General features: G+C 49.1%; 1 protein-coding gene across 2 annotated transcripts in view; it reads left to right on the forward strand.

Moving 5' to 3' along the window:
* Nucleotides 1-2,933: 2,933 nt before the first annotated feature.
* The window catches only part of LOC136605486 (nuclear receptor coactivator 3-like), a 58,102-nt gene continuing 45,368 nt past the window's right edge, over nt 2,934-15,667 (forward strand). For both annotated transcript variants that reach the window (XM_066588962.1, XM_066588963.1), the window contains exons 1-11: nt 2,934-2,980; nt 4,766-4,873; nt 6,770-6,942; nt 7,127-7,227; nt 7,929-8,103; nt 8,222-8,410; nt 8,500-8,601; nt 8,688-8,828; nt 8,972-9,110; nt 9,256-9,644; nt 9,837-10,708. In XM_066588962.1, the coding sequence (XP_066445059.1) occupies nt 4,782-4,873; nt 6,770-6,942; nt 7,127-7,227; nt 7,929-8,103; nt 8,222-8,410; nt 8,500-8,601; nt 8,688-8,828; nt 8,972-9,110; nt 9,256-9,644; nt 9,837-10,708 (2,373 nt within the window). In that variant the 5' untranslated portion in view covers nt 2,934-2,980; nt 4,766-4,781. The remainder of the gene's footprint in view (nt 2,981-4,765; nt 4,874-6,769; nt 6,943-7,126; nt 7,228-7,928; nt 8,104-8,221; nt 8,411-8,499; nt 8,602-8,687; nt 8,829-8,971; nt 9,111-9,255; nt 9,645-9,836; nt 10,709-15,667) is intronic.

Raw genomic sequence — 15,667 nt, forward strand, 5'->3', positions numbered from 1 at the left:
ACGAGGGGCGGCCATCGTTTATGTAGGAGCACCGCAGCCAGTATGTGCAGGACGAGGGGCGGCCATCGTTTATGTAAGAGCATCGCAGCCACTATGTGCGGGACGAGGGGCGGCCATCGTTTATGTAGGAGCACCGCAGCCAGTATATGGGAACGAGGGGCGGCCATCGTTTATGTAGGAGCACCGCAGCCAGTATGTGCGGGACGAGGGGCGGCCATCGTTTATGTAGGAGCACCGCAGACAGTATGTGGGGGACGAGGGGCGGCCATCGGTTATATAGGAGCACCGCAGCCAGTATGTGGGGGACGAGGGGCGGCCATCGTTTATGTAGGAGCACCGCAGACAGTATGTGCGGGACGAGAGGCGGCCATCGTTTATGTAGGAGCACCGCAGCCAGTATGTGGGGGGATGAGGGGCGGCCATCGTTTATGTAGGAGCACCGCAGCCAGTATGTGGGGGGACGAGGGGCGGCCATCCTTTATGTAGGAGCACCGCAGCCAGTATGTGGGGGGACGAGGGGCGGCCATCCTTTATGTAGGAGCACCGCAGCCAGTATGTGGGGGGACGAGGGGCGGCCATCCTTTATGTAGGAGCACCGCAGCCAGTATGTGGGGGGACGAGGGGCGGCCATCCTTTATGTAGGAGCACCGCAGCCAGTATGTGGGGGGACGAGGGGCGGCCATCCTTTATGTAGGAGCACCGCAGCCAGTATGTGGGGGGACGAGGGGCGGCCATCCTTTATGTAGGAGCACCGCAGCCAGTATGTGGGGGGACGAGGGGCGGCCATCCTTTATGTAGGAGCACCGCAGCCGGTATGTGGGGGACGAGGGGCGGCCATCGTTTATGTAGGAGCACCGCAGCCAGTATGTGGGGGGACGAGGGGCGGCCATCGCTTATGTAGGAGCACCGCAGCCAGTATGTGGGGGACGAGGGGCGGCCATCGTTTATGTAGGAGCACCGCAGCCAGTATGTGGGGGGACGAGGGGCGGCCATCCTTTATGTAGGAGCACCGCAGCCAGTATGTGGGGGGACGAGGGGCGGCCATCGTTTATGTAGGAGCACCGCAGCCAGTATGTGCGGGACGAGGGGCGGCCATCGTTTATGTAGGAGCACCGCAGCCAGTATGTGCGGGACGAGGGGCGGCCATCGTTTATGTAGGAGCACCGCAGCCTGTATGTGCGGGACGAGGGGCGGCCATCGTTTATGTAGGAGCACCGCAGCCAGTATGTGCGGGACGAGGGGCGGCCATCGTTTATGTAGGAGCACCGCAGCCTGTATGTGGGGGACGAGGGGCGGCCATCGTTTATGTAGGAGCACCGCAGCCGGTATGTGGGGGACGAGGGGCGGCCATTGTTTATGTAGGAGCACTGCAGCCAGTATGTGGGGACGAGGGGCGGCCATCGTTTATGTAGGAGCACCGCAGCCAGTATGTGCGGGACGAGGGGCGACCATCGTTTATGTAGGAGCACCGCAGCCAGTATGTACAGGATGAGGGGCAGCCATCGTTTATGTAGGAGCACCGCAGCCAGTATGTGGGGACGAGGGGCGGCCATCGTTTATGTAGGAGCACCGCAGCCAGTATGTGTGGGGGACGAGGGGCGGCCATCGTTTATGTAGGAGCACCACAGCCAGTATGTGGGGGACGAGGGGCGGCCATCGTTTATGTAGGAGCACAGCAGCCAGTATGTACAGGATGAGGGGCAGCCATCGTTTATGTAGGAGCACCGCAGCCAGTATGTACAGGACGAGGGGCGGCCATCGTTTATGTAGGAGCACCGCAGCCAGTATGTACAGGACGAGGGGCGGCCATCGTTTATGTAGGAGCACCGCAGCCAGTATGTACGGGATGAGGGGCAGCCATCGTTTATGTAGGAGCACCGCAGCCAGTATGTGCGGGGACGAGGGGCGGCCATCGTTTATGTAGGAGCACCGCAGCCAGTATGTACGGGATGAGGGGCGGCCATCGTTTATGTAGGAGCACCGCAGCCAGTATGTGGGGGACGAGGGGCGGCCATCGTTTATGTAGGAGCACCGCAGCCAGTATGTGCGGGACGAGGGGCGGCCATCGCTTATGTAGGAGCACCGCAGCCAGTATGTGGGGGACGAGGGGCGGCCATCGTTTATGTAGGAGCACCGCAGACAGTATGTACGGGACGAGGGGCGGCCATCGTTTATGTAGGAGCACCGCAGCCAGTATGTACGGGACGAGGGGCGGCCATCGCTTATGTAGGAGCACCGCAGCCAGTATGTGGGGGACGAGGGGCGGCCATCGTTTATGTAGGAGCACTGCAGACAGTATGTACAGGACGACTGGCGGCCATCGTTTGCCCCACACTCATCCTGTGTAAGTGGGCCGGTGGTCTTTGTACAGTGACCCCTTTGAGAGGTCTTGATGCGGTCTTCCCAGGATTGGATGCGTTCAGACTCATAGGTGCGTTGGGGGCAAGGCGACTCTCTAAGCTCCGATATGGCGTCGACTGCAGCTCTGGGCCGGGTGTGTAAGGGATCCCCGTCCTGTGCCTCGTACCTGACGGTCATCCTGCCTCCCCTTGGCCATTGCTGACATTGTGACATTTCTATCCTGGGGGACCCGGGGGCCCACAATGAGGGAAGAGAAAGGCAAATGCTTGACTCAACTTTCTCAAACTTCTGCAAGCGCTGCGGAATAAGTTGGCGCTATACAAATAAAGATTATTAGTACTTCCAAGCGATCTGCAGGATTCTGGGAAAGCTGTGTGCCTTCGTTGGGCGGTCTGTACTGTAGGGGAGCCGGTGGAGACGGAGACGTTCTCAAACTGGGGCAACAACTAATGTAGCTGTCGACGGTGGGGCAAGCGGGGCCGCAATGTATCCCACCCCTCGTGTGCGCCCAGTGGCGGTATTCATACGGGGCGCCCTTCAGCACTAACGTGTATTCCATGTTGTTCTTGCAGATGGGGAGGAGGAGCAGCGCGCAGTCCCACCAGTCCGTGTAGCTCAGGTGAGCGGTGGTCCCACGTGCCATGATATTTGGTGGCCTGCGGGGGGCGTCAGCAGCTGCCAACCTGCTGTCCGAGCTGCCATCTTTATGTAGCCCCCCTCGTTGTGTACTTCATGGGAGCAGCCATCTTGGATGGGGCTGCCTCACAAGAGCTTGCGCATCCCTTGTCACATTGCGCGGGGGCTTTATAGCCCGACGTCCCGTTTACGGTATAGATGGCGGCGGACGCTTCTTGGGTCATCGGACAAATTAAGCCGCCTCTAGATGATCCTAAGAGTAAGAGGATTTAAAGAGAATAAGCACAAGGTCAGTGGCGATTCGGCGGCGCAGAGCGGTCGGGTGGTATTGTATACCCCCGTGTAGTTCCTCTATATCCCCTCCTATCTCTGGGGCGCGGCACATCCTGCTTCCGTCTCGCTGTGCTGTTTGCTCTCCCGGGGGCTTCGGTGCCTGGGGTCAGCGGGGCATGGGTCATTCATGGTGGACTGGGGGGTCCTTGTAATCTCCCAGCCATAGTTTCATGGCAGTAAAGTGTACACTATAGGTGGTCTCGGCTATTTCGAGGTGTCCTGATCACCGCCAGGACTGCAGCCGCAGAGTCAGAATAACCTTGGGGATGCCGGCTGTTTACTGATGATCCCAGAGATGAGCGGCCTTTACAAGGAGCAGCGGCGCCATCTGCTGGGGACAGGACAAGATGCACCCAGCCCACCGCCTCTCACACTGACTATAGAGGCAAACCCATAGAAGGGCGAGCAGCGGGGAGCAGTTTTGTACAAACTCCATTGTTATAGACCTTTCCAGCTGTCATCTGTAACGCTGGGGGAAAATGTGTAAGCTAAGGGGGTCCGTAACACTGGGGGAAGGGGGTCCGTAACACTGGGGGAAGGGGGTCCGTAACACTGGGGGAAGGGGGTCCGTAACACTGGGGGAAGGGGGTCCGTAACGCTGGGGGAAGGGGGTCCGTAACGCTGGGGGAAGGGGGTCCGTAACGCTGGGGGAAGGGGGTCCGTAACGCTGGGGGAAGGGGGTCCGTAACGCTGGGGGAAGGGGGTCCGTAACGCTGGGGGAAGGGGGTCCGTAACGCTGGGGGAAGGGGGTCCGTAACGCTGGGGGAAGGGGGTCCGTAACGCTGGGGGAAGGGGGTCCGTAACGCTGGGGGAAGGGGGTCCGTAACGCTGGGGGAAGAAGGGGGTCCGTAACGCTGGGGGAAGAAGGGGGTCCGTAACGCTGGGGGAAGAAGGGGGTCCGTAACGCTGGGGGGAAGAAGGGGGTCCGTAACGCTGGGGGGAAGAAGGGGGTCCGTAACGCTGGGGGGAAGAAGGGGGTCCGTAACGCTGGGGGGAAGAAGGGGGTCCGTAACGCTGGGGGGAAGAAGGGGGTCCGTAACGCTGGGGGGAAGAAGGGGGTCCGTAACGCTGGGGGGAAGAAGGGGGTCCGTAACGCTGGGGGGAAGAAGGGGGTCCGTAACGCTGGGGGGAAGAAGGGGGTCCGTAATGCCGGGGTGGGGGGAAGAAGGGGGTCCGTAATGCCGGGGGGGAGGGGGAGAAGGGGGTCCGTAATGCCAGGGGGGAAGAAGGGGGTCCATAATGCCGAGGGGGAGAGTCTGTAGTGCTGGGAGAAGTGTGTAATACGGAGTTCAGCTCTTGCTGCACCGTGGGCCTTGAATCTATTACCGCCCTACTAGGATGAAGTGCTGAAGCTGTTGCCCCCGTTTGTGCTTTGTTTTGGGGTTCAGGGGTGCAGTTATTGCCCCAGTAACCTCCCCCTGATTTTGTCTTGCAGCTTCTGATGTTGGTTCATGATGAGCGGATTAGGTGAGAACTCCTTGGATCCTCTGTCTTCAGACTCCAGGAAGAGGAAGCCATCGCTGTGTGACACCCCCGGCCCCAGGTAAGGTCCCCTCTACAAGCCTGGGGGCTGCAATGTTGTCCTGCCGGCCCTGAATGGGGCCAACTACAATTGCAATCAATGAGGTTAATTTTCCAAACTTAAAATCTTTCAGCTTTTTACAACAAAACAATCAAACAAGAAGAATGTAAATGGCTGAACGCAACTAGTAGAACAAGCGGTTTGTCCAAGTTCACCACAGAATGCCACCATCGGGTGTTATTACATGAGCCCCAATACCAGGGAGCTCGGCAAATGTCAGGCACACGTGAGTGCTAGCGGCACCCACTGGGGCTTGTGTGATGGCCGCCCTGCTGATTGCTGCAGAGTCACAGTTATTCATTCCCTGAACAGGATCCTTCATGAGAGCACATTTGCAAGTTGGGTCTTGTTGCAAGCGCACCTGAGGCCACTAGTCAAGGCCTTCATTAGTTGCATCAGGTGTACTTGAGCTAAACACATAACATATCTGGACTGGCGAGGCCTACACGCCCAACAGTTGTCACAGCAATTGTCGTTTACTTGCCCGGCCTTTCTATACAATAATAGGCTTGTTTAAGCGTTTACCCCGGATGACTGTCGGTCCATGTAAAGTCCCATAAGTGAAGAGATGGGTCCAAAAAGTTATAGAAGAGATCACTGCCATGTACAAGCAAGGAAAAGGGTACAAAAGGATAGAAAGGCGCTGAATGCTCCTAGAGATACGGCTGGAAGCAGCTCATGAGTTCAATGTCACGGGGACACTGGCTGCACTACCTGGACGTGGCAGAAAGAGGGCGCTATCACCGGCTGCCCCCAGATCCCTGAGGAGGCAGGTGGTCAACAATCCATCAGTGACTGCAAAATGCCTGCAGCGGGATCCGGTGGCGGCAGCACTGAGGGTTCTGTTTCCAGGCGCATACTGAACCCTGCAGTGAAACCTGCAGGAGGGGAAGATGGAGTCCATCACGTATCAGGGAGTCCCAGGGGAACACATCATGGCTTCCAGGAGGAAGCTGAAGCTCGGGCGTCATCGGATCTTCCAACCGGACCCCAAGTCCAGGAAGATTCCGGAGTGGCCGCCGCAGTCACCTGACCTGCACCCCATACAAGGGATGTGAAGGCGGCTGCAGGACACAAACCCAAGAATATTAGAGCTGGCGGCCATTGGCCATGAGGAACGGGGTAGGAGTCCTCAGGAACGCCGTCGGGTCATACATCACGTCTGCAGCCGGTCAGAACAGAGAAAGGGTCTCCACTAAGTACTAGAGAGGCCGGGCATGAAGGGGGCAATCCTGAGACCGCGGCAGCCAGGAGAAGGGGCGTCTTGTGGTGAAACCGCTTGATGGATTAGTTGTGTTGGGCGATTTACATTCTGCTTTTTTGCAAACGGCTGAAACTTTGTAAATTTGGCAAATAAACTGAATTTGTAAATGGGGGGGGGGATTTTGATTGCAGCTGTATATGTGGCCCCCAGAGGCGTAACTATAGAAGATGCGGTTGCACCTGGGCCCAGGAGCCTTAGTGCCATATGGGAAGCCCAGTACTACGGATAAATGGGGGCCCCATTGCAGGTTTTGCATTGGGGCCCAGGAGCTTTAAGTTACACCTCTGGTGGTCGCTGATGTGGATAGTGGCTCCAGAACAGCAGAGGATGCTGGGTCGTCAGTAGTGCAGCCTCAGGTATTCTCTGCAATTAGAAAGAAGATGAGACTCTTTGACATTAGAGCTTAATTCAGTTTTTAGAGGGGTAAATGCAGTGTTTGGTTATGAGGGCGGGGCTTCACCACTGACCACTCCCACTCTTAGGAAGTTTATTCTTGGTACTGAGAACTTCTTGCTCCTCCTGTGGCAGACTTGTGTCTGTCTTCTGTAATGCATGTGAAGTGTTGATGGTTCGCTGATCTCCTTCTCTTCCAGTTTGACCTGTAGCGGTGAAAAGAGGCGACGCGAGCAGGAGAGCAAGTACATCGAGGAGCTGGCCGAGCTGATCTCAGCGAACCTCAGCGACATCGACAACTTCAACGTCAAACCGGACAAATGTGCAATCCTGAAGGAGACGGTCAGGCAGATCCGTCAGATCAAGGAGCAAGGTGAGCACCGAGGACAGCCTGAGACGTCGCCTCCTGCTGGTGAGGGCTATAGGCTGCGCTCGTTCCTTGCCTTGTGGTTACTGCGCTCGGACCTCCATTGTCAGATGTGATTGCCCCCAGACTGGACCTTGTGACGTGCGTCGCTCCGCTCTTGGGCTGATGCTCTGTTCTCCGTGTATTACAGGAAAAGCTTCCTCCAACGATGACGACGTCCAGAAGGCAGATGTGTCCTCTACGGGCCAGGGGGTCATAGATAAGGATTCGCTGGGGCCGCTCCTCCTGCAGGTGAGTAGGATCATGTGTTCGCGGAGGGGAGACGGGCTGGAAGCACCCCACATCCTCAGATTGGGAGACCACCGCTGGGCTGCCTTCTGTACACCCCAACCCCCGTCATCTCCGCTTCAGAAACGGACATCATTTCTGCCATTGGTGCCGATCCGCAGCGGACTTCACTAATAGCGAAAGGGTGAAATCTGCACCAATGGCACGGATGTTGATAGGGTTTTTGTGTTGCGGATGTTCCGTGTGAACGCACCCTTCCACTGTTGGTGATGTGCTTCACTCCATCCTTCTCGTAGCCCCTCCATGATAAAGGGGTTTTTCAGACTTTGGTGACCTTGGAGGCAATGCGGGAGCAAAATAGCCTTTAAAAGCTAAATCTCTGCTCCCCTGAGCGCTGCCGCTCTTCTGTTTACTTTGGCGGTCACGTAGGTTGTTTACCCATGTAACCACTGCAGCCAATAGAAGGCCCAACAGGGCCGTCATCAGTGGCATCCCGTAAACCTGCTGGGGCTCCTCCATCAGAATGCCTTTTAGCCATGTGACGTCACCTGTCAGGCGGTGCTCCGGTGCCCTTGGGGTCGGACATCCCCTTTAATGTGACCTGTGGTTATTGGTGGTTGCTGTATTTAGTGCTTTGTGGTGGGGTCAGTGGGATGCTGGGTGAGAGCGCCACCGTCTGTCACGCTGCTGTCCTCTGTCTCCAGGCGCTGGATGGTTTCCTCTTTGTGGTGAATCGGGACGGTAACATTGTGTTTGTGTCGGAGAACGTCACCCAATACTTACAATACAAGCAAGAAGATCTGGTCAACACCAGCGTCTACAGCATCCTGCACGATGACGACCGCAAAGACTTCCTCAAGAACCTGCCCAAGTCCACAGGTGAGGCTTACCTGCGGGGAGCCATCCTTCGCTGTCTGTACCCTCGCTGATCAGGTAGGTGCGCTCGGTCAGATGTTGTGCTCTCGCATTCCTACTGGTCTGTTTTCTATCGTCAAAGTTAATGGGGTCCCCTGGTCCAATGAAGCCCCCCGGCAGAAAAGTCACACGTTCAACTGCCGCATGCTGGTCAAGAATGCGCTGGATCACCTGGACGACGGCAGCGGCGGGATGGACCCACGGCAGAGATACGAGACCATGCAGTGCTTTGCACTCTCTCAGCCTCGTGCCATCATGGAGGAAGGTGAAGGTGAGTCCGGTGGTGTGTGCCCACCTTGTGGTGAGGAGGATGTATTACACCTGTCGCCCGCGGTCTCTGATTACTCTGTTTTTCATTAGATCTTCAGTCCTGCATGATTTGCGTTGCCCGACGAATTACAAATGTCGAGAGAGCGTTCACATCCAATCCTGAGAGTTTCATCACCAGGCACGACCTCTCGGGTGAGAGCGCTGTCCCCCGCCGTGTGTAGTCGACCGCTGTCCTATCATCGGACCGCACCCTTATCTGTACCGAACTCTTCTAACAGGCAAAGTGGTGAACATCGACCCCAATTCTCTCCGGAACTCCATGAGGCCGGGATTCGAGGACACGATCCGCCGCTGTATTCAGAGGTTCCTTTGTCATAGTAACGGACAGCCGTGGACGTATAAACGCCATTATCAGGAAGGTGAGTGTGACGTGGCAGGAACATCCACAGCTGCTGCCATGGAGGGCAGCAGACCCCAGCAGGGCTGTCCGTGTGAGCGGTGGCTTCTGGGTCCTCTGTGCGAGGCTGCAGCTTGTTAATGGGATGTCCTCTTGTCCACGCAGCATATGTCCACGGTCACTCAGAGACGCCGCTCTACCGCTTCTCTCTAGCGGATGGCACAATGGTCACGGCACAGACCAAGAGCAAATTATTCCGAAATCCTGAGCCTCATGGCTTCGTATCCACTCATTTCCTGCAGAGGTAAGTACTGCCGCTGGAGGGTGCTGATGTAGCTATCGTTAAAATGTCCTCCGACGCAGGAACTAGTTGTATAACGCATCCCTTTCCAAGAGCGGTTTAGTCCTCGTATGTCACGTGACTCCATTGTCTGCTATTGCTGTTTCAGGGAGCAGAATGGATACCGGCCGAATCCCAATCCTATGGCCCAAGGAGGTCGTCCGCCCTTGCAGTCAAATCCCGCTGCCGGCACTGCTATGAATGTCACATCTGCTCAGGCTGTACCGCCACAGAACCGCAGTTATGGCATGGGGGAGGCCAACAACATGGCACCAATGCCTGGCATGAGATACGGATCAACCGGTAACATGGGGCCGGTGTCCCAAGCTCCAGGAATGGCCCAGCCCCCATACCAGAACAACAGTAACTATGGACTAAATATGAGCAGCCCCCCGCATGGGAGCCCCGGCATGAGCAGCAACCAACCCAACCTGATAATGTCACCCCGCAATCGAGGCAGTCCGAAAATGGGATCCAGCCAGTTCTCTCCTATTCCAGGTATCTCCCAACTTTGTATAGCTCCAGCGTCGTCTGTGGCGGTGTACATTGAGATGTCGAACACGTGAATACTGGGTAAAGTTAGATAAAAAGGCCCCCGATGGGAGTCCTTGAGTAACAACCACAAGTCCCAGCACACGTGTCATGTGGTCATCGCTGGGAACCCCCTGACCTCTTTGCTTTCTTACCCAGGGATGAACTCTCCTATGGGATCTTCCGGGAACGCCGGCGGCGGCAGCTTCTCCAGCAGCTCACTCAGCGCCCTGCACGCCATTAGTGAAGGAGTCGGCAGCTCCCTCCTGTCGTCTTTATCCTCTCCTGGTCAAAAAGCGGAGAGCGCCTCCAACATGAACCTGCCGCAGCAGAGTAAGATGGGGAACCAGGAGTGCAAGAGCCCCTCGGGGTTATTCTGTGAGCAGGTGGAGAGCTCTGTGTGTCAGTCCAGCGGGAGAGACCATCTTGGCGAGAAGGACGTCAAAGAGAACATCATGGAAGGCTCAGACGGGCAGCGGGCACAGGCAGAGAGTAAGGGGCACAAGAAGCTTCTGCAGCTGCTGACCTGCTCCACGGAGGAGCGCGGCCACGGCACCATGAGCAGCTCCAGCATGGACGCCGGCTGTAAAGATACCTCCACCAATGTTACCAGTCCCTCCGGAGTGTCCTCCTCTACCTCCTCAGGTGTCAGCTCCACCTCTAACCTGCATGGCTCCATGCTCCAGGAGAAGCACCGCATTTTGCATAAGCTCCTGCAGAACGGAAATTCCCCTGCTGAGGTCGCCAAAATCACCGCAGAAGCCACCGGCAAGGACAGCTTCATAGAGACGGTCAGCTCCGCGCCAGAAGCGACGGTGAAGCAGGAACAGCTGAGCCCCAAGAAGAAGGAGAATAATGCGCTGCTGCGGTACCTACTGGACAAGGACGAGGGCAAGGACTCATTGACCAAGGATGTGAAGCCCAAAGTGGAGCCAATGGACAGCAAACTCAGCCAGAGCAGCAGCAGCTCCAGTGTCCCAAGCTCCAGCCAAGAGAAGGACATCAAGATCAAGACAGAGCCTGCCGAAGAGGTAAGTGCATGTCAGTGACGGTCTGCGGTACCACGTCAGCGCCCTGCAGCACTGGAGTCACGGCTTGTTCACACTGCTACGTTATGGCAGTATTATAGAAGCTATATTCTCATACATAGGGGGCAGTATTATAGTAGTTACATTCTTGTACATAGGGGGCAGTATTATAGTAGTTATATTCTTGTACATAGGAGGCAGTATTATAGTAGTTATATTCTTGTACATAGGGGGCAGTATTATAGTAGTTATATTCTTGTACATGGGGGGCAGTATTATAGTAGTTATATTCTTGTACATAGGGGGCAGTATTATAGTAGTTATATTCTTGTACATAGGGGCAGTATTATAGTAGTTATATTTTTGTACATAGGGGGCAGTATTATAGTAGTTATATTCTTGTACATAGGAGGCAGTATTATAGTAGTTATATTCTTGTACATAGGAGGCAGTATTATAGTAGTTATATTCTTGTACATAGGGGGCAGTATTATAGTAGTTATATTCTTGTACATAGGGGGGCAGTATTATAGTAGTTATATTCTTGTACATAGGGGGCAGTATTATAGTAGTTATATTCTTGTACATAGGAGCAGTATTATAGTAGTTATATTTTTGTACATAGGGGGCAGTATTATAGTAGTTATATTCTTGTACATAGGAGGCAGTATTATAGTAGTTATATTCTTGTACATAGGAGGCAGTATTATAGTAGTTATATTCTTGTACATAGGGGCAGTATTATAGTAGTTATATTTTTGTACATAGGGGGCAGTATTATAGTAGTTATATTCTTGTACATAGGAGGCAGTATTATAGTAGTTATATTCTTGTACATAGGAGGCAGTATTATAGTAGTTATATTCTTGTACATAGGAGGCAGTATTATAGTAGTTATATTCTTGTACATAGGAGGCAGTATTATAGTAGTTATATTCTTGTACATAGGGGGCAGTATTATAGTAGTTATATTCTTGTACATAGGAGGCAGTATTATAGTAGTTATATTCTTGTACATAGGGGGCAGTATTATAGTAGTTATATTCTTGTACATAGGGGGCAGTATTATAGTAGTTATATTCTTGTACATAGGGGGCAGTATTATAGTAGTTATATTCTTGTACATAGGGGGCAGTATTATAGTAGTTATATTCTTGTACATAGGGGGCAGTATTATAGTAGTTATATTCTTGTACATAGGAGGCAGTATTATAGTAGTTATATTCTTGTACATAGGAGGCAGTATTATAGTAGTTATATTCTTGTACATAGGGACAGTATTATAGTAGTTATATTATTGTACATAGGGGGCAGTATTATAGTAGTTATATTCTTGTACATAGGAGGCAGTATTATAGTAGTTATATTCATGTACATAGGGAGCAGTATTATAGTAGTTATATTCTTGTACATAGGGGGGCAGTATTATAGTAGTTATATTCTTGTACATAGGGACAGTATTATAGTAGTTATATTCTTGTACATAGGGGGACGTATTATAGTAGTTATATTCTTGTACATAGGGGGCAGTATTATAGTAGTTATATTCTTGTACATAGGGGGCAGTATTATAGTAGTTATATTCTTGTACATAGGGGGGCAGTATTATAGTAGTTATATTCCTGTACATAGGGGGCAGTATTATAGTAGTTATATTCCTGTACATAGGGGGCAGTATTATAGTAGTTATATTCTTGTACATAGGAGCAGTATTATAGTAGTTATATTCTTGTACATAGGGAGCAGTATTATAGTAGTTATATTCTTGTACATAGGGGGCAGTATTATAGTAGTTATATTCTTGTACATAGGGGCAGTATTATAGTAGTTAAATTCTTGTACATAGGGGGCAGTATTATAGTAGTTATATTCTTGTACATAGGAGGCAGTATTATAGTAGTTATATTCTTGTACATAGGAGGCAGTATTATAGTAGTTATATTCTTGTACATAGGGAGCAGTATTATAGTAGTTATATTCTTGTACATAGGGGGCAGTATTATAGTAGTTATATTCTTGTACATAGGAGGCAGTATTATAGTAGTTATATTCTTGTACATAGGGAGCAGTATTATAGTAGTTATATTCTTGTACATAGGAGGCAGTATTATAGTAGTTATATTCTTGTACATAGGGGGCAGTATTATAGTAGTTATATTCTTGTACATAGGGGGCAGTATTATAGTAGTTATATTCTTGTACATAGAGGGCAGTATTATAGTAGTTATATTCTTGTACATAGGAGGCAGTATTATAGTAGTTATATTCTTGTACATAGGAGGCAGTATTATAGTAGTTATATTCTTGTACATAGGGGGCAGTATTATAGTAGTTATATTCTTGTACATAGAGGGCAGTATTATAGTAGTTATATTCTTGTACATAGGGGGCAGTATTATAGTAGTTATATTCTTGTACATAGGAGGCAGTATTATAGTAGTTATATTCTTGTACATAGGAGGCAGTATTATAGTAGTTATATTCTTGTACATAGGAGGCAGTATTATAGTAGTTATATTCTTGTATATAGGAGGCAGTATTATAGTAGTTATATTCTTGTACATAGGGGGCAGTATTATAGTAGTTATATTCTTGTACATAGGAGCAGTATTATAGTAGTTATATTCTTGTACATAGGGGGCAGTATTATAGTAGTTATATTCTTGTACATAGGAGGCAGTATTATAGTAGTTATATTCATGTACATAGGAGCAGTATTATAGTAGTTATATTCTTGTATATAGGGGGCAGTATTATAGTAGTTATATTCATGTACATAGGAGCAGTATTATAGTAGTTATATTCTTGTACATGGGAGGCAGTATTATAGTAGTTATATTCTTGTACATAGGAGGCAGTATTATAGTAGTTATATTCTTGTACATAGGGAGCAGTATTATAGTAGTTATATTCTTGTACATAGGGGGCAGTATTATAGTAGTTATATTCTTGTACATAGGGGGCAGTATTATAGTAGTTATATTCTTGTACATAGGAGGCAGTATTATAGTAGTTATATTCTTGTACATAGGGGGCAGTATTATAGTAGTTATATTCTTGTACATAGGGGGCAGTATTATAGTAGTTATATTCTTGTACATAGGGGGCAGTATTATAGTAGTTATATTCTTGTACATAGGAGGCAGTATTATAGTAGTTATATTCTTGTACATAGGGGGCAGTATTATAGTAGTTATATTCTTGTACATAGGAGGCAGTATTATAGTAGTTATATTCTTGTACATAGGGAGCAGTATTATAGTAGTTATATTCTTGTACATAGGGGGCAGTATTATAGTAGTTATATTCTTGTACATAGGGGGCAGTATTATAGTAGTTATATTCTTGTACATAGGAGGCAGTATTATAGTAGTTATATTCTTGTACATAGGGGGCAGTATTATAGTAGTTATATTCTTGTACATAGGGGGCAGTATTATAGTAGTTATATTCTTGTACATAGGGGGCAGTATTATAGTAGTTATATTCTTGTACATAGGGGGCAGTATTATAGTAGTTATATTCTTGTACATAGGATCAGTATTATAGTAGTTATATTCTTGTACATAGGGAGCAGTATTATAGTAGTTATATACTTGTACATAGGAGGCAGTATTATAGTAGTTATATTCTTGTACATAGGGGGCAGTATTATAGTAGTTACATTCTTGTACATAGGGGGCAGTATTATAGTAGTTATATTCTTGTACATAGGAGGCAGTATTATAGTAGTTATATTCTTGTACATAGGGAGCAGTATTATAGTAGTTATATTCTTGTACATAGGGGGCAGTATTATAGTAGTTATATTCTTGTACATAGGGGCAGTATTATAGTAGTTATGTTCTTGTACATAGGGGGCAGTATTATAGTAGTTATATTCTTGTACATAGGAGGCAGTATTAAAGTAGTTATATTCTTGTACATAGGAGGCAGTATTATAGTAGTTATATTCTTGTACATAGGGAGCAGTATTATAGTAGTTATATTCTTGTACATAGGGGGCAGTATTATAGTAGTTATATTCTTGTACATAGGAGGCAGTATTATAGTAGTTATATTCTTGTACATAGGGAGCAGTATTATAGTAGTTATATTCTTGTACATAGGAGGCAGTATTATAGTAGTTATATTCTTGTACATAGGGGGCAGTATTATAGTAGTTATATTCTTGTACATAGGGGGCAGTATTATAGTAGTTATATTCTTGTACATAGGAGGCAGTATTATAGTAGTTATATTCTTGTACATAGGAGGCAGTATTATAGTAGTTATATTCTTGTACATAGGGAGCAGTATTATAGTAGTTATATTCTTGTACATAGGGGGCAGTATTATAGTAGTTATATTCTTGTACATAGGGGGCAGTATTATAGTTGTTATATTCTTGTACATAGGGGGCAGTATTATAGTAGTTATATTCTTTTACATAGGAGGCAGTATTATAGTAGTTATATTCTTGTACATAGGAGGCAGTATTATAGTAGTTATATTCTTGTACATAGGAGGCAGTATTATAGTAGTTATATTCTTGTATATAGGAGGCAGTATTATAGTAGTTATATTCTTGTACATAGGGGGCAGTATTATAGTAGTTATATTCTTGTACATAGGAGCAGTATTATAGTAGTTATATTCTTGTACATAGGAGCAGTATTATAGTAGTTATATTCTTGTACATAGGGGGCAGTATTATAGTAGTTATATTCTTGTACATAGGAGGCAGTATTATAGTAGTTATATTCTTGTACATAGGGGGCAGTATTATAGTAGTTATATTCTTGTACATAGGAGCAGTATTATAGTAGTTATATTCATGTACATAGGAGCAGTATTATAGTAGTTATATTCTTGTACATAGGGAGCAGTATTATAGTAGTTATATTCTTGTACATAGGGGGCAGTATTATAGTAGTTATATTCTTGTACATAGGGGGCAGTATTATAGTAGTTATATTCTTG

The sequence above is a fragment of the Eleutherodactylus coqui genome, unplaced genomic scaffold (assembly GCF_035609145.1).
Source record: "Eleutherodactylus coqui strain aEleCoq1 unplaced genomic scaffold, aEleCoq1.hap1 HAP1_SCAFFOLD_183, whole genome shotgun sequence".
In the NCBI taxonomy this organism is placed as follows: Eukaryota; Metazoa; Chordata; class Amphibia; order Anura; family Eleutherodactylidae; genus Eleutherodactylus; species Eleutherodactylus coqui.